A 19,836-nucleotide genomic window follows, 5' to 3' on the forward strand; every position below is an offset into this window, starting at 1 on the left:
TTTCTTGCAGCTTGAGAAATTTCTAAGATTTCTAAGATCAGGATATTTCTTTATATTAAAATAAATTTGACACTATTTTTTATGTAATGTGTTGACATTACTTGGAATTTACTATAATTATAATTTCTATTCTTGCTTTATCAACTCAATCTTATTTAGAATTTTTGCTCCAGAGTAAAGTTATTTGTTAAGTAGAAAATGTTTATATTTTTTAAAATACAGATTTTGAAAGGGCATAGTGTTCAACAGCAAATCTATAGCATTTTGAAGAATCAGACATGGTATTTCAGTACCTTGATATTTATTCAACAGTAAAATACTTAAATGTGTGTGTTTTTTGTTTTTTGTTTTTTTTTGATAGATTATCTTTCTCAAGGAATAGATCTTTCTGGAATAGAAGTAATAGAAAATGATCTACTTTTCATTGCAAGAGCTCGACTTGAAGTGGAAAATCAAGCTAAGCGCCTACTGGAACAGGGTGTAGAGACGCAGGTAATAAAAGTAATAGCACTCTATTAATGTGACAAATATGTTATAATACAGATGAAGATTTGACTTTGAGGTTAGAAAACGAATATATGCCCTCATCACTGAGGAACTGTGTCTACAGTTTGAATTGGAGGATAGGATATAAAAGTAAGTACAGGGAAAATTTATTGAATATATGTTTATTTAATTTTAAAAATAGATTCCAAGATTCTAGTATGTAATGTATATGAGATACAGTTTATGTAATGTGTCTCTGTATATAGTTAATACCTGTTGAGTATGTTTATTTTGTCTGAGGCACTGTTGCTTATATAAGCCTTTCAACAACCCAGTAAGGTCAGTATTATTGTTATTTCCATTTTACAAATGAGGAAACTGAGAACTTAACTAATTTGTTGAAGATCACAGCTATTTCATGGTATAGTTTGGATCCAGACATTAAGCACTCTAACCCCAGAACCTTGCACCATTAATGATCACTGTGCCTTTATCTATCTATCTATTTTAATTTTTATTTATTGAGAGAGAGAGAGCATAAGCGGGAGAGAGGGGAAGAGGAAGAAGGAGAAGCAGGCTCCCCGCTGAGCAGAGAGCCAGATGTGGGGCTCCATCCCAGGACCCTGAGATCATGATCTGAGCCGAAGGCAGATGCTTAACCAATTGAACCACCCAGGTCCCCTCTCTGTGCCATAATCTTAAAAAATTATTTTGACTTGAGATTTCTCTTAAAGTGTCAGTTTCCTGATGCTTAATGTTCAGTAGTGGAAGAAATCCAAAGTTACTGATGCAGTTGAATCAACAAATTAGATGTAATCTGTTGTTCTACATTTCTCTTGCATGCAGATATTTTCTCCATTTGTATTGGACCCAAATACAGTTATTAGTGTCTATTTTTTATTTGGATCTTCTAAACCAGAGATTGTATTTTGTGCATTTGTATTGGACAAAAATAATTTTACAAATATTTAATTCTTTAAATAGTCTCTAAATCAGGAAGGTACTTATTTGACTTCTGATTCTTAATTGTTAAAATTTAAAAAGCATAACTGAGGGTCACTTACTGTTTAAAATAAGCTTTTGAAATTATTATATACATAATGAAAAGTGAAAACTGATACATACATACAGAATGAAACACCACATACACACACACATATAGAGCAAGATACTACAATGTGAGCACATCGGTGAAATCAAGACCCAGGTGAAGAAATGGGAAACCCCCAGCACTCCTGGATTCCCTTCACTTCTCTCACAGTCACCACTGTCCTTTTCTGAAGGTAACTAGTATCCCCACTTATAATACTGGAGATGAGTTTTACCTGCTGCTGATTGTTCTAACTTTAGGTCTCACTATGAAGATAAACTACTTATACTGTTAAAAATAAGATACTTGCATTGGGGAGGGTTTATGCTCGGTGAGCGCTGTGAATTGTGTAAGACTGTTGAATCACAGACCTGTACCTCTGAAACAAATAATATATGTTAAAAAAAAAAAAAGATAGTAGGAAGAGAAAAATGAAGGGGGAGAAATTGGAGGGAAAGACGAGCCATGAGAGACTATGGACTCTGAGAAACAAACTGAGGGTTCTAGAGGGGAGGGGTGTAGGGGGATGGGTTAGCCTGGTGATGGGTATTAAAGAGGGCATGTATTGAATGAAGCACTGGGTATTACACGCAAACAATGAATCATGGAACACTACATCAAAAACTAATGATGTAATGTATGGTGATTAACATAACATAATAAAATTTTAAAAAATAAAGCTAAAAAATTAAAAATAAAAATATTAGTGCACCATGCTCAAAAAGAAAAATGAGGATACTTGCATACATCAAATTAGGGAAGATACCTTCTCAAAGAAATATTCAAGGAATTCCAATTCAACTTTGAATTAAGATAAATATATCTAGAGAAAATTAATATCAACCTAGCTCATTTAGTTGTGAGAGAGGTAGCAATTAATATTTCAGAAAGGGAAGGATCTCAAGCCTTTTGTATTCATATAATGTCCATATTATCACTACCTCAGAGATTGCAAACTTTATGCATATTTACTATTTAAAATTTTTCCTGTGAAGTATGTATTTTTGTGTGTGTGTGTGTGTGTGTGTGTGTGTGTATATATATACACGTTTATGCTTATATCTTTAACTTATGCAACCCTTAGTGTTTTATTATATTTCAGAGTCATGGGAATTAAACAAAAAAATGGCAGAAAATTAACTAAAATATCATTTTTCAATAGGGATGGGTGATTTTAACATGCTGCAAAGGAATGGTTACTTTTTTTCTTTTTATGTTCTGTAAATCACCATACATTACATCATTAGTTTTTGATTTGTGTTCCATGATTCATTGTTGGCATATAACACCCAGTGCTCCATGCAGTACATGCCCTCTTTAATACCCATCACCAGGCTAACCCATCCTCCCACCCACCTCCCCTCTAGAACCCTCAGTTTGTTTTTCAGAGTCCATCGTCTCTCATGGTTCATCTCCCCCTCCGATTTCCCCCGCCTCATTCTTCCCCTCCTGCTATCTTCTTCCTTTTTTTTTTTTTTTTAACATATACTGTATTATTTGCTTCAGAGGTACATATCTGTGATTCAACAGCCTTGCAAAATTCACAGTGCTCATCATAGCACATACCCTCCCCAATGTCTATCACCCAGCCACCCCATCCCTCCCACCCCCCACCACTCCAGCAGCCCTCAGTTTGTTTCCTAAGATTAAGAATTCCTCATATCAGTGAGGTCATATGATACATGTCTTTCTCTGATTGACTTATTTTGCTCAGCATAATACCCTCCAGTTCCATCCATGTTGTTGAAAACGGCAAGATCTCATTCCTTTTGATGGCTGCATAATATTCCATTGTGTATATATACCACTCTTCTTTATCCATTCATCTGTCAATGGACATCTTGGCTCTTTCCACAGTTTGGCTATTGTGGACATTGCTGCTATAAACATCGGGGTGCACGTACCCCTTTGGGTCCCTACATTTGTATCTTTGGGGTAAACACCCAGTAGTGCAATTGCTGGATTGTATGGTAGCTCTATTTTCAACTTTTTGAGGAACCTCCATACTGTTTTCCAGAGTGGCTGCACCAGCTTGCATTCCCACAAACAGTGTAGGAGGGTTCCCCTTTCTCCGCATCCCCCCAACATCTGTCGTTTCCTGACTTGTTAATTTTAGCCATTCTGACTGGTGTGAGGTGATATCTCATTGAGGTTTTGATGTGGATTTCCCTGATGCCGAGCGATGTTGAGCACTTTTTCATGTGTCTGTTGGCCGTTTGGATGTCTTCTGTGGAAAAATGTCTGTTCATGCCTTCTGCCCATTCCTTGATTGATCATTTGTTCTTTGGGTGTTGAGTTTGATAAGTTCTTTATAGATTTTGGATACTAGCCCTTTATCTGATGTGTCATTTGCAAATATTTTCTCCCATTCTGTCGGTTGTCTTTTGGTTTTGTGGACTGTTTCTTTTGCTGTGCAAAAGCTTTTTATCTTGATGCGGTCCCAATAGTTCATTTTTGTCCTTGCTTCCCTCGCCTTTGGCGATGTTTCTAGGAAGACATTGCTGCATCTGAGGTTGAAGAGGTTGCTGCCTGTGTTCTCCTTTAGGTTGTTGATGGACTCCTGTCTCACGTTTAGGTCTTTCAACCATTTGGAGTCTATTTTTGTGTGTGGTGTAAGGAAATGGTCCAGTTTCATTCTTCTGCATGTGGCTGTCCAATTTTCCCAACACCATTTGTTGAAGAGACTGTCTTTTTTCCATTGGACATTCTTTCCTGCTTTGTCGAAGATGAGTTGACCATAGAGTTGAGGGTCCATTTCTGGGCTCTGTATTCTGTTCCATTGATCTACGTGTCTGTTTTTGTGCCAGTATCATACTGTCTTGATGATGACAGCTTTGTAATAGAGCTGGAAGTCCGGAATTGTGATGCCGCCAGCTTTACTTTTCTTTTTCAAAATTCTTCTGGCTATTTGAGGTTCCATACAAATTTTAGGATTATGTGTTCCATTTCTTTGAAAAAAGTGGATGGTATTTTGATGGGGATTGCATTGAATGTGTAAACTGCTCTAGGTAGCTTTTTTTTTTTTTTAAAGATTTTATTTATTTATTTGAGAGAGAGAGAATGAGAGACAGAGAGCACGAGAGGGAAGAGGGTCAGAGGGAGAAGCAGACTCCCCGTCGAGCAGGGAGCCTGATGTGGGACCCGATCCCGGGACTCCAGGATCATGACCTGAGCCGAAGGCAGTCGCTTAACCAACTGAGCCACCCAGGCGCCCGCTCTAGGTAGCTTTGACATCTTCACGATATTTGTTCTTCTAATCCATGAGCATGGAATGTTTTTCCATTTCTTTGTGTCTTCCTCAATTTCTTTCATGAGTATTTTATAGTTTTCTGAGTACGGATCCTTTGCCTCTTTGGTTAGATTTATTCCTAGGTGTCTTACGGTTTTGGGTGCAATTGTAAATGGGATCGACTCCTTGATTTGTCTCTCTTCTGTCTTGTTGTTGGTGTATAGGAATACCACTGATTTCTGTGCATTGATTTTATATCTGCCACTTGACTGAATTCCTGTATGAGTTCTAGCAGTTTTGGGGTGGAGTCTTTTGGGTTTTCCACATAAAGTATCATATCATCTGCAAACAGTGAGAGTTTGACTTCTTCTTTGCTGAGTAGGATGCGTTTGATTTCTTTTTGTTGTCTGATTGCCATGACTAGGACTTCTGCTACTATGTTGAATAGCAGTGGTAATAGTGGACATCCCTGCCGTGTTCCTGACCTCAGGGGGAAATCTCTGTTTTTCCCCATTGAGAATGATATTCGCTCGTAGGTTTTTCATAGATGATTTTTATGATGTTGAGGTATGTACCCTCTGTCCCTTACTGTGAAGAGTTTTGATCAAGAAAGGATGCTGTTCTTTGTCAAATGTTTTTTCTGCATCTATTGAGAGGATCATATAGTTCTTGTTCTTTCTTTTATTAATGTATTGTATCACATTGCTTTGCAGATATTAAACCAACCTTGCAGCCCAGGGATATATCCCAGTTGGTCGCAGTGAAGAATTCTTTTAATGTACTGTTGGATCCGATTGGCTAGTATTTTGGTGAGAATTTTTGCACCCATGTTCATCAAGGATATTGGTCTGTAATTCTCCTTTTTGATGGGGTCTTTGTCTGGTTTGGGGATCAAGGTAATGGTGGCCTCCTTAAACGAGTTTGGAAGTTTTCCTTCGATTTCTATTTTTTGGAACAGTTTCTGAAGAATAGGTATTATTTCTTCTTGAAATGTTTGGTAGAATTCTCCTGGGAAGCCATCTGGCCCTGGGCTTTTGTTTGTTGGGAGATTTTTTTTTTTTCTTTTTAAGTAGTGTTCCATGAGTCATTGTTTGTGCATAACACCCAGTGCTCCACACAGAATGTGCCCTCTTTAATACCCTGGCTAACCCATCCCCCCACCCCCTCCCCTCTAGAACCCTCAGTTTGTTTTTCAGAGTCCATCATCTCTCATGGTTCTTCTCCCCCTCCGACTTACTCCCCTTCATTCTTCCCCTCCTGCTATCTTCTTTTTTTTTTTTCTTAACATATATTGCATTATTTGTTTCAGAAGTACAGATCCCTGATTCATCAGTCTTGTACAAATCACAGTGCTCACCATAGCACTGTTGGGAGATTTTTGATGACGGCTTCAGTTTCCTTAGTGGTTATAGGTCTGTTCAGGTTTTCTATTTCTTCCTGGTTCAGTTTTGGTAGTTGATACATCTCTAGGAATGCATCCATTTCTTCCAGGTTATCTAATTTGCTGGCATAGAGTTGCTCATAATATGTTCTTTTTTTTTTATCATAATATGTTCTTATAATTGTTTGTATTTCTTTGGTGTTGGTTGTGATCTCTCCTCTTTCATTCATGATTTTGTGGATTTGGGTCCTTTCTCTTCTCTTTTTGATAAGTCTGGCCAGGGGTTTATCAATCTTATTCATTCTTTCAAAGAACCAGCTCCTAGTTTCATTGATCTGTCCTACTGTTCTTTTGGTTTGTATTTCATTGATTTCTGCTCTGATCTTTATTATTTCTCTTCTCCTGCTGGGTTTAGGCTTTATTTGCTGTTCTCTCTCCAGCTCCTTTAAGTGTAGGGTTAGGTTGTGTATTTGAGACCTTTCTTGTTTCTTGAGAAATACTTGTATTTCTGTATACTCTCCTCTTAGGACCGCTTTTGCTGTATCCCAAAGATTTTGAACAGTTGTGTTTTCATTTTCATTGGTTTCCATGAATTTTTTTAATTCTTCTTTAATTTCCTGGTTGACCAATTCATTCTTTAGTAGGACGCTCTTTAGCCTCCATGTATTTGAGTTCTTTCCGACTTTCCTGTTGGGATTGAGTTCTAGTTTCAAAGCATTGTGGTCTGAAAATATGCAGGGAATGATCCCAATCTTTTGGTACCAGTTGAGACCTGATTTGTGACCCAGGATGTGATCTATTCTGGAGAATGTTCCATGGGCACTAGAGAAGAATATGTATTCTGTTGCTTTGGGGTGGAATGTTCTGAATATGTCTGTGAAGTCCATCTGGTCCAGTGTGTCATTTAAAGACTTTATTTTCTTGTTGAACCTTTGCTTTGATGACCTGTTCATTTCCATGAGAGCATTGTTAAAGTCCCCTACTATTATTGTACTATTGTCCATGTGTTTCTTTGATTTTGTTATTAATTGGCTTATATAATTGGGTGCTCCCATGTTAGGCTCATAGATATTTACAATTGTTAGATCTTGTTGGATAGACCCTTTAAGTTTGATGTATCCTTCCTCATCTCTTACAGTCTTTGATTTAAAATCTAATTTGTCTGATACAAGGATTGCTACCCCAGCTTTCTTTTGATGTCCATTAGCGTGGTAAAAGGTTTTCCACCCCCTCACTTTAAATCTGGATGTGTCTTTGGGTCTAAAACGAATCTCTTGCAGACAGCATATCAGTGGGTCTTGTTTTTTTTTCCAATCTGATACCCTGTGTCTTTTGATGGGGGCATTTAGCCCATTTACATTCAACATTAGTATTGAAAGATATGAATTTTGTGCCATTGTATTGCCTGTAAGGTGACTGTTACTGTATATTGTCTCTGTTCCTTTCTGGTCTGTATTACTTTTAGGTTCTTTCTTTGCTTAGAGGACCTCTTTCAATATTTCTTGTAGGGCTGGTTTGGTGTTCGCAAATTCTTTTAGTTTTTGTTTTTCCTGGAAGCTTTTTATCTCTCCTTCTATTTTCAATGACAGCCTAGCTGGATATAGTATTCTTGGCTGCATATTTTTCTCATTTAGTGCTTTGATTATATCATGCCAGTTCTTTCTGGCCTGCCAGGTCTCTGTGGATAGGTCTGCTGCCAATCTAATGTTTCTACCATTGTAGATTACAGACCTCCTGTCCCGAGCTGCTTTCAGGATTTTCTTTTTATCTCTGAGACTTGTGAGTTTTACTATTATATTTTGGGGTGTTGACCTATTTTTAGATTTTGATGGGGGTTCTCTGTGGCTCCTGGATTTTGATGCCTGTTTCCTTCCCCATATTAGGGAAGTTCTCTGCTCTAAATTGTTCTAATATACCTTCTTCCCCTCTCTCTCTTTCTTCTTCTTCTGGGATCCCAATTATTCTAATATTGTTTCATTTTTTGGTATCACTTATCTCTCAGATTCTGCCCTCTTGATCCAGTAGTTGTTTATGTCTCTTTTTCTCAGCTTATTTTCCATCATTTGGTATTCTATATCACTAGTTCTCTTCTGCCTCATTTATCCTAGCAGTTAGAGCTCCCATTTTTGATTTCACCTCATTAGTAGCCTTTTTGATTTTGACTTAGTTAGATTTTAGCTTTTTTTATTTCTCCAGAAAGGGTTTCTCTAATAACTTCCATGCTTTTCTCAAGCCCAGCTAGTATATTTAAAATCATCACTCTGAACTCTAGTTCCAACATCGTACTAATGTCCGTATTGAGTAGGTCCCTGGCAGTCGGTAGTGCCTCTTGTTCTTTTTGTTGAGGTGATTTTTTTCCATCTTGTCATTTTGTCCAGAGGAGAATAGATGAATGAGACAACAAAATGCTAACAGGGTACGAATTTCCCAAAAAATATACTCTAAACAAGTCAGAAAAGACCCGAAACCAGGGCAAAAGAAAGGGAAAGAAACAAAAAAGAGAAAGGTAAAAATAAAAACAAAGAAAAACAGAACAAAACATAAAAAACAGAATATGATCAAATATGATCAGGCTGGTGCATAGATTAGTGCCACACCCTAGATTTTGGGTGTATTTTGGTCTGTTAGAAGAAAGTTCCTCCCAAAATTTTAAAGAAAGAAAAACTTATATTTTCAAAAATAAGGGTTAATACGATGAAAGGATGGAATATGATTGTAAAGATGAAATTTATAAAAGATTGTATAAAAGGAATTGATAAGATGTTTGAAAAAAGAATGAAGAGGATTTAAAAACAAAAGGGAGAGAATGTGACCAGGCAGGAGACTAGAACAAATCCATACACTAGAGATTTAGGGTATAGTTTGATCTTTTAGAAGAAACTGTATCTCAAAAGTTTAAAGAGAGAACAACTTATATATATATGCCAAAAATAAGGGTAACTACTATGAAGGGATTGAATATGACTCTAAAAATGAAAAAAATGTTTTTTAAAAAAGTGATTGAGAAGATGTTGGTTGAAAAAGGGGAAAAGAAAAATTCAAAAAAAAAAACAGTTAAAAAAAATTAACTTTGAAAGACTAATGAATCATGGTAAAAAAGTCATGAATTCTATGTACGGTATTCCCCTAGCTCTGGAGTTCTCCCGTTCTCATTGATGAGTAAACTTGGTCTTGGCTGGCGGTTCTTGCTGATCTTCTGGGGGAGGGGCCTGTTGCAGTGGTTCCCAAATGTCTTTGCCGGAGGCAGAATTGCCCCGCCCTTGCCCGTCTGGGCTAAGTAATCTGCTCAGGTTTCCTCTCAGGAGCTTTTGTTCCCTGCAAGCTTTCCCTACAGCTTCTGAGGACCAGTGTGAAAATGGCGGCCTCCCAATCTCCGCCCTGGAGGAGCCGAGAACTCGGGGCCCCGCTTCTCAGTGCACCCCCAGAGAAAAGCAGTCAATCACTCCCGTCTCCCCGTCTCTGGCCACACTCCGTGCTCACCCGTCCTGTGACCAGGCATTTTTATCTCTGGCACCCGACCCCGTGTGGAGTCTTCAAACCCAGCAGATCCCTGCGGTTCGCTCCCGCACCCTCCTCCAGGGGGAGGAAGGGGAGTCTCCCCAGATTTGCCACTTGTTGGGTCCCTGCTGGACAGTGGCTCGACTGCCGCGGATCATGGTTAATGGCAACCCTGAACTGAGAGCCCGTGCTTTGGCTCCATCTCTGCAGCCGGCTTCCCTGCTCCAATACCTGGGGGTTCTGCTGCACTCAGGCACCACTGGTCTTTCTGTGACCCCGAGGGTCCTGAGACCGCACTGTCCCGTGAGGGTTCCACCACCCCCCCACCCCCCGCCGCTTAGCCACTGGAGCGACGTCCCTCAGCAGAGCTGACTTCGAAAAGTTCCGATTTTGTGCTCCGTGGCTCTATCACTTGCCAGAGCAGCTGACGGAGACCCCCTCCCCCGCCGTCTATCCTCCCGAATATCGCCTCGGATTCACTTCTCCGCACGTCCTACCTTCCAGAAAGTGGTCGCTTTTCTGTTCAGAGCGTTGTTGCTATTCTTTTCTTCGATCTCCTTTTGAGTTCATAGGTGTTCATAATGGTTTGATCCCTCTCCAGCTGAGTTCCTGGGACCAGACAAAATCCAGGTCTCCTACTTCTTTGCCATCTTGCTCCGCCCCCCAGGAATGGTTACTTCTAAAGGCTTATATTTTACTGTGTTCTTATATGTCTAAAGTAGGAAAATATTTTCTAGGATAATTTTTTCAAACTAGATTTTAGATACGTTATTTTTTGGGGTACCTTTTAACAGTTGTCAAATTTGACTTTCAGTTTTTAATTCATATTAAAATTCAAGTAGAATTGATAAACTTGTAGGAAATTAATATCCTTAAAAATTAATAGTGTTATAAATTTGGATTGTATAAAATTTATCAAAAGATAAAATAGATAACTCATTATTTAGGTAATGGCCTATGTCTAATCAGTGAGGTTAAGTTAGATAAAGAAGAGAAAAATATAAAAATATTGCATTGCCTACATGGGTAGATGCATGGATCTGAGAACAGGAACCAGGAAGCTAGCTTTAATTTTGTATGTCTCAGTGTGGTTTGAAGGAGGGTAGATTCTGTTTAGTAGATACGAATATTATCTCTCTGTTAGGCTATATGGCTTATATTAGCATAGTTTGTCGTTAATTAGTCAACATTATCCAATTAATTTGTCTCGTTTAGATTCCATAAGTATAAAGTTACCAACCTGAGTATAATTGGGCTTCCTACATAATTTTCCTAAAGGGACAAAATGTACTAATCTGCCAGTTCTGATTCATTTTACAATTTCTGCAATATTTCTCATGTATAAATTAATATTCGTATTTCTCACATCATTTATTTCTGAATTTAGTCATGTGTTTCTATCTCAGACTTGAGTCCTCTGGGTTATTTTCATGATGTCAGCCTTCTGGCTTTGCAGAACTAAGCAGATTAAACCCTCATCAATAATGATGCTACTGAAATAATGCTTCTTGGGAAACAGGGTGTCTTAGTGGAAGGGGTTTGTTTTGGAGCCTCCCGCCTTAGAAAGCAACAAGACAGAGGTATCATCCAGCTGTGTCAGCAGGCAGTTCAGGAATTTAAAAAGAAACTAACCTTTATTGAATGCATGTTCTTTGCCAGGATTTGTGGTTAGTCACTTTACATTTGTTATCTCAGTCTTAGGAACAAATATGCAAGGAAGATATAATTATCCACTTTTTGTAGTTAAGGAAACAAAGCCCTGGAAAGGTTAAGAAATTAGCTGAAGATTACACAGCTAGCAAGTGGTAGAATCATGGTCCGGGAATGCCTGCTTTCCATCTTTCTTAAATAAGACCAAGCAGTTTATTCTAATTTTGTTAAATAATTATATTTTAAATTATTTGACAATCTGCAAAGCCATTTATGTTGAAAAAGGAATTTTTCTAGCATAAAAATTTCTTTGGGAAGTCTCCATGTGATGACTAATCTAAACCAGTTCTTCAGAATTTTTATGTTTCTCTGGCCAAGTTTTTTTTTTCCTATTCTCTGAAGTTAGTATTTCAGACTTTGTCTACTTTCCATCACCCTTCCCCACCTTGCTGCACAGTCCAGTTCACCCTGAGCAGATGCCCTTAATTTGTACTTCGTACAGGCACCTCTCACACCCTCTATGCTCGGCGTCCCATTGTCTTAGGACCCTTATCTCGTTGTATTTCCAGGTCTCCTTTCTGTTTTTTTCCTCTCTCGTGCTCTTTTCTTTCTCATCAGCATTTAAACATGTATATTTGATGCCAGTTTCCCCTCTGTTCTCTGCTGTTCAGGCCCACAGGCTTGCTTTTAGTTTTTCACTTGCCTGCTTTCCTTCCTTCTTCAGGGCTTTCTTGTTCCTTTTAGGCCTGGAATACTCCTTCCACTTCCCATTAAAACATATGCTGCAGCATGTATCTATTTTATTCTCAAATCATACTTTCCCATTTATCAGACATTATTGAAATAGTTAAACATATTACATTTATTGGAAATATACACTAAAAGAATGACAGCATTTTAATTTGAAGTACTTTTGCATTCATGAAACATTGCACACTAAATAGTTTATAGGCTCATAACATGAGCAGAGATTTTCAATAAATAAGGAACTTTTGAGAAATTATGTCATCACTTGAATTTAATAATCAACTTCTGACATTAATTTGGCTTCTCAAAAATATTAGTGATTTTTTTTGAGCGTGTAGCTGATGGCCATCATTTTCGGTGTCAGTTAATTGTAAAACTTAACTTCATTAAAAGAAAGTGTATTTTCTTTTCTTGGCATTTTTTTTCCCAAAACCAAAATTTTAGTAAATATAAATAATTTCTCTTGTATCATTACTGTTTTTTTCTAGTTAATTGCTTAAATGTGCTATTTTCATTTGTAGGTTTTAAGTAGCTTTTAGTATCACAAAATCTCTACTATAGTGTTTCAGAATTTCTCTTTTTGAAGACAAGCTAAATGACTACTTAGATATTGAGGAACTCTTTTTTCTTCCTACTAAAAAGTATGGAAATAAACTAACCTCACAAAGGCTGTATTATTTCTCTATGGGAAAGATTCATAGAGGTGTCACTACCATTTTCTTTACTAAGAGTTTGGAAGGATTGATGACTTGGAGGAGTGCATCTTCTGGTGAAGTATACCATATCACCACATTAGAGAAAACATTCTTCAGTTCACTTGGCCATCACAGACATGGGGCTAGATATGGCTTCCGTCAGCAGCTCTTCCTTGACTCCAATTTCTCTCTCTCTTTTGTACTGATCCTCAGAATCTTTCACTGACAGAAGCCAGACAAAGAGAGAACCTTATGATATTTTCAGGATTGCAACAGATTCATTACCTCGAGCTCTAACTAGCTTTCAAAAATAGGTGACAGAGATTTTGATCTGGACGAGTTCCTGCATCACCATAGATACCAGGCCTCCACAGTGAAATGATGACATTTTAATTAGAAAGACGGCTTTAACTTGTGAATTATAAGCTTTCCCAGTAAACAAGTGCAGGACTTTCTGGAGGTTCCAGGATGGGGGAAGATCATGTACTCACTTGTCTTTAAAAGTCATCAGGAAGAGGGTCTATGTGATCTGTTCTTTCAGAGCTCAGTACTCAGCAACAATCTCCCTTGTGGTAATTGTTGCCAGTGCTGGGAAGTAAATATCCATGGACCTGTCTTTTCCCTAAGGCAGAAAACCTCCTTGGTCAAGCAAGCCCAGGGTTTGGTGCTTACAGCTTGACAGCTAAGAGTACTATGACAACATGATCTAGACAGAGTCTAAGAGATGACATGGTAGAATTGTAGTTCAATAGATAAATCTCTATGTAGCATGCAGTAAATGATTATGATATTATGAACCCTTTTTACTTTTGTAGTTAAAAATTCTCAATTGCTTCTAGCATAGAGAGGGTACCAACTTAAATGCGTTGTGTTCAACTGGAAGTTAAGCATTTCCTAAGCTTCAAAAACACTTCCTAGCAAAGTTGAACAATGAAAAAATGGTTCCTTTTGTAGCTAATTGTGGTAGCATGCAACACTTCTTTTGTGACCTCTTTCTTCTCTACTGGCCCAACAAACACCAATAGTAGACTCCTTGTCAGTTGATTTGTCAAGCTGGATACCTGCTTTAAAAGGTCTAGTTTTTCTGTCTTTAGCTGCTACAAGTTTTCCTGGCTGGTCTCATGAATTCTAGAACAGATCTCATCATTTGAATCTATATAAACTCCTTTTGTATGTTTGGTCCCAAGGTGCTTTTTGGTTTTTGGGTTTTTGCCATTTACTAAGCATAGAGTTTCAATAATTTTTCAACTCTTGTTTTAAGTATTCTTCTTTTTTTTTTATTAATTTTTTATCGTTATGTTAATCACCATATATTACATCATTAGTTTTTGGTGCAGTGTTCCATGATTCATTGTTTGTTCATAACACCCAGTGCTCCATGCAGAACGTGCCCTCCTCAATACCCATCACCAGGCTAACCCATCCCCCTACCCCCTCCCCTCTAGAGCCCTCAGTTTGTTTTTCAGAGTCCATCATCTCTCATGGTTCGTCTCCCCCTCTGACATACTCCCCTTTTCTTCCTCTCCTGTTATCTTCTTCTTTTTCTTTTTTCTTAAAATATGTTGCGTTATTTGTTTCAGAAGTACAGATCTGTGATTCAACAGTCTTGCACAATTCACAGCGCTCACCGTAGCACATACCCTCCGCAATGTCTATCACCCAGCCACCCCATCCCTCCCACCCCCAACCACTCCAGTAACACTCAGTTTGTTTCCTGAGATTAAGAATTCCTCATATCAGTGAGGTCATGTGATACATGTCTTTCTCTGATTGACTTATTTCACTCAGCATAACACCCTCCAGTTCCATCCACGTCGTTGCAAATGGCAAGATCTCATTCCTTTTGATGGCTGCATAATATTCCATTGTGTATATATACCACATCTTCTTTATCCATTTATCTGTCGATGGGCATCTTGGCTCTTTCCACAGTTTGGCTACTGTGGACATTGCTGCTATAAACATTGGGGTACACGTACCCCTTCGGATCCCTACATGTGTATCTTTGTGGTAAATACCCAGTAGTGCAATTGCTGGATTGAACGGTAGCTCTAATTTCAACTGTTTGAGGAACCTCCATACTGTTTTCCAGAGTGGTTGCACCAGCTTGCATTCCCACCAACAGTGTAGGAGGGTTCCCCTTTCTCCACATCCCCGCCAACATCTGTCGTTCCCTGACTTGTTAATTTTAGCCATTCTGACGGGTGTGAGGTGGTATCTCATTGAGGTTTTGATTTGGATTTCCCTGATGCCGAGCGATGTTGAGCACTTTTTCATGTGCCTGTTGGCCATTTGGATGTCTTCTTTGGAGAAATGTCTGTTCATGTCTTCTGCCCATTTCTTGATTGGATTATTTGTTCTTTGGGTGTTGAGTTTGATAAGTTCTTTATAGGTTTTGGATACTAGCCCTTTATCTGATATGTCGTTTGCAAATATCTTCTCCCATTCTGTCGGTTGACTTTGGTTTTGTGGACTGTTTCTTTTGCTGTGCAAAAGCTTTTTATCCCAATAGTTCATTTTTGCCCTGGCTCCCCGTGCCTTTGGCGATGTTTCTAGGAAGAAGTTGCTGCGGCTAAGGTCGAAAAGGTTGCTACCTGTGTTCTCCTTTAGGATTTGGATGGACTCCTGTCTCACGTTTAGGTCTTTCAGCCATTTGGAGTCTATTTTTGTGTGTGGTGTAAGGAAATGGTCCAGTTTCATTCTTCTGCATGTGGCTGTCCAATTTTCCCAACACCATTTGTTGAAGAGACTGTCTTTTTGCCATTGGACATTCTTTCCTGCTTTGTCAAAAATAAGTTGACCATAGAGTTGAGGGTCCATTTCCGGGCTCTCGATTCTGTTCCATTGATCTATGTGTCTGTTCTTGTGCCAGTACCATACTGTCTTGATGATGACAGCTTTGTAATAGAGCTGGAAGTCCGGAATTGTGATGCCGCCAGCTTTGCTTTTCTTTTTCAATATTCCTCTGGCTATTCTGGGTCTCTTCTGGTTCCATACAAATTTTAGGATTATTTGTTCCATTTCTTTGAAAAAAGTGGGTGGTATTTTGATGGGGATTGCATTGAATGTGTAGATTGCTCTAGGTAGCATTGACATCTTCACAATGTTGATTCTCCCAATCCATGAGCATGGAACGTTTTTCCATTTCTTTGTGTCTTCTTCAATTTCTTTCATGAGTATTTTATAGTTTTCTGAGTACAGATCCTTTGCCTCTTTGGTTAGATTTATTCCTAGGTATCTAATGGTTTTGGGTGCAATTGTAAATGGGATAGATTCCTTGATTTGTCTCTCTTCTGTCTTGTTTTTGGTGTATAGGAATGCCACTGATTTCTGTGCATTGATTTTATATCCTGCTACTTTACTGAATTCCTGTATGAGTTCTGGCAGTTTTGGGGTGGAGTCTTTTGGGTTTTCCACATACAGTATCATATCATCTGCAAAGAGTGAGAGTTTGACTTCCTCTTTGCCGATTTGGATGCCTTTGATTTCTTTTTGTTGTCTGATTGCTGTGGCTAGGACTTCTAATACTATGTTGAATAGCAGTGGTGAGAGTGGACATCCCTGCCGCGTTCCTGACCTTAGGGGAAAAGCTCTCAGCCTTTCCCCATTGAGAATGATATTCGCTGTAGGTTTTACATAGATGGCTTTTATGATAGTGAGGTATGTACCCTCTATCCCTATACTCTGAAGAGTTTTGATCAAGAAAGGATGTTGTACTTTGTCAAATGCTTTTTCTGCATCTACTGAGAGGATCATATGATTCTTGCTCTTTCTTTTGTTAATGTATTGTATCACGTTGATTGATTTGCGGATGTTGAACCAACCTTGCAGCCCAGGAATAAATCCCACTTGGTCATGGTGAATAATCCTTTTAATGTACTGTTGGATCCTATTGGCTAGTATTTTGGTGAGAATTTTTGCATCCATGTTCATCAAGGATATTGGTCTGTAATTCTCTTTTTTGATGGGGTCTTTGACTGGTTTTGGGATCAAGGTAATGCTGGCCTCATAAAATGAGTTTGGAAGTTTCCCTTCCATTTCTATTTTTTGGAACAGTTTCAGGAGAATAGGTATTAATTCTTCTTGAAATGTCTGATAGAATTCCCCTGGGAAGCCATCTGGCCCTGGGCTTTTGTTTCTTGGGAGATTTTTGATGACTGTTTCAATTTCCTTAGTGGTTATAGGTCTGTTCAGGTTTTCTATTTCTTCCTGGTTCAATTTTGGTAGTTGATACATCTCTAGGAATGCACCCATTTCTTCCAGGTTATCTAATTTGCTGGCATAGAGTTGCTCATCATATGTTCTTATAATTGTTTGTATTTCTTTGGTGTTGGTTGTGATCTCTCCTCTTTCATTCATGATTTTGTTGATTTGGGTCATTTCTCTTTTCTTTTGGATCAGTCTGGCCAGGGGTTTATCAATCTTGTGAATTCTTTCAAAGAACCAGCTCCTAGTTTCGTTGATCTGTTCTACTGTTCTTTTGGTTTCTAGTTCATTGATTTCTGCTCTGATCTTTATGATTTCTCTTCTCCTGCTGGGTTTAGGCTTTATTTGCTGTTCTTTCTCCAGCTCCTTTAGGTGTAGGGTTAGGTTGTGTATTTGAGACCTTTCTTGTTTCTTGAGAAAGGCTTGTATTGCTATATACTTTCCTCTCAGGACTGCCTTTGCTGTATCTCAAAGATTTTGAACAGTTGTGTTTTCATTTTCATTGGTTTCCATGAATTTTTTTAATTCTTCTTTAATTTCTTGGTTGACCCATTCATTCTTTAGTAGGATGCTCTTTAGCCTCCATGTATTTGAGTTCTTTCCGACTTTCCTCTTGTGGTTGAGTTCTAGTTTCAAAGCATTGTGGTCTGAAAATATGCAGGGAATGATCCCAATCTTTTGGTACCGATTGAGACCTGATTTGTGACCTAGGATGTGATCAATTCTGGAGAATGTTCCATGGGCACTAGAGAAGAATGTGTATTCCGTTGCTTTGGGATGGAATGTTCTGAATATGTCTGTAAAGTCCATTTGGTCCAGTGTGTCATTTAAAGTCTTTATTTCCTTGTTGATCTTTTGCTTAGATGATCTGTCCATTTCAGTCAGGGGGGTGTTAAAGTCCCCCACTATTATTGAATTGTTGTCAATGTGTTTCTTTGCTTTTCTTATTAATTGCCTTATATAATTTGGGTGCTCCCATGTTCGGGGCATAGATATTTACAATTGTTAGATCTTCTTGTTGGATAGACCCTTTAAGTAGGATATAGTGTCCTTCCTCATCTCTTATTACAGTCTTTGTTTTAAAATCTAGTTTTTCTGATATCAGGATTGCCACCCCAGCTTTCTTTTGGTGTCCATTAGCATGGTAAATGGTTTTCCACCCCCTCACTTTCAATCTGGGGGTGTCTTTGGGTCTAAAATGAGTCTCTTGCAGACAGCATATTGATGGGTCTTGTTTTTTAATCCAATCTGATAGCCTGTGTCTTTTGATTGGGGCTTTTAGCCCATTTACATTCAGGGTAACTATTGAAAGGTATGAATTTAGTGCCATTGCATTACCTGTAAGGCGACTGTTAACTGTCTGTTGTCTGTGTTCGTTTCTGCTCTTTGCTGCTTTTAGGTTCTCTCTTTGCTTAGAGGATCCCTCTCAATATTTCTTGGAGGGCTGGTTTCGTGTTTGCAAATTCCTTTAGTTTTTGTTTGTTCTGGAAGCTTTTTATCTCTCCTATTTTCAGTGATAGCCTAGCTGGATATAGTATTCTTGGCTGCATATTTTTCTCGTTTAGTGCTCTGAAGATATCTTGCCAGTCCTTTCTGGCCTGCCAGGTCTCTGTGGATAGGTCTGTTGCCAATCTAATGTTTCTGCCATTGTAGGTTACATATCTCTTCTCCCGAGCTGCTTTCAGGATTTTCTCTTTGTCTCTGAGACTCGTAAGTTTTACTATTAGATGTCGGGGTGTTGACCTATCATTATTGATTTTGAGAGGGGTTCTCTGTGCCTCCTGGATTTTGATGCCTGTTTCCTTCCTCACATTAGGGAAGTTCTCTGCTATAATTTGCTCCAATATACCTTCTGCCCCTCTCTCTCTCTCTTCTTCTTCTGGGATCCCAATTATTCTAATATTGTTTCATCTTATCATATCACTTATCTCTCGAATTCTGCCCTCGTGGTCCTGTAGTTGTTTCTCTCTCTTTTTCTCAGCCTCTTTATTTTCCATCATTTGGTCTTCTATATCGCTGATTCTCTCTTCTGCCTCATTTATCCTAGCATTTAGTGCCCCCATTTTTGATTTCACCTCATCAATAGCCTTTTTGATTTCGATTTGGTTAGATTTTAGTTCTTTTATTTCTCCAGAAAGGGTTTCTCTAATAACTTCCACGCTTTTTTCAAGCCCAGCTAGTATCTTTAAAGTCATGATTCTGAACTCTAGGTCCGACATCGTACTAATGTCTGTATTGAGTAGGTCCCTGGCTGACGGTACTACCTCTTGTTCTTTTTCCTGAGGTGATTTCTTTCGTCTTGTCATTTTGTCCAGAGGAGAATAGATGAATGAGAGAACAAAATGCTAACAGGTTTACAACGTCCCCAGCAAATATACTGTATACCAATCAGAAAAGACCTGAAACCAGGGGAAAAGAAAGGGAAAGAAAGAAAAAAGAAAGAAAAAGAAAAAAAAAAGAAAAAGATAAAAACAAAAACAAAACAATACAAAAAACAGAATATGATCAAATATGATCAGGCTAGTGCATAGATCAGTGCCACACACTAGATTTTGGGCGTATTTTGGTCTGTTAGAAAAAAGTGCCTCCTAAAATTTTAAAGGAAGAAAGACATATATGTACAAAATAAGGGTTGATACAATGAAGGGATGGAAGATGACTGTAAAGATGAAAATTATAAAAGATTTTATAAAAGGACTTGGTAAGATAAGTTGTTTGAAAAAAGAAAGAAGATTTAAGAAAAAAAGAAAAAAAAAAAAAGGAAAAAGGGAGAGAATGTGATCAGGCAGGAGACTAGAACAAAGCCATACACTAGTGATTTACGGTATATTTTGATCTGTTAGAAGAAACTGTA

General features: G+C 38.3%; 1 protein-coding gene across 2 annotated transcripts in view; it reads left to right on the plus strand.

Annotated features, from left to right (window-relative positions):
- COG5 (component of oligomeric golgi complex 5) overlaps window positions 1–19,836 on the plus strand; it is a 310,225-nt gene that overhangs the window by 146,937 nt on the left and 143,452 nt on the right. For both annotated transcript variants that reach the window (XM_027573001.2, XM_027573000.1), the window contains exon 7: window positions 362–492. In XM_027573001.2, coding sequence (XP_027428802.1) covers window positions 362–492 — 131 coding nt within the window. The remainder of the gene's footprint in view (window positions 1–361; window positions 493–19,836) is intronic.

Source organism: Zalophus californianus, chromosome 12 (assembly GCF_009762305.2).
Source record: "Zalophus californianus isolate mZalCal1 chromosome 12, mZalCal1.pri.v2, whole genome shotgun sequence".
NCBI lineage: Eukaryota > Metazoa > Chordata > Mammalia > Carnivora > Otariidae > Zalophus > Zalophus californianus.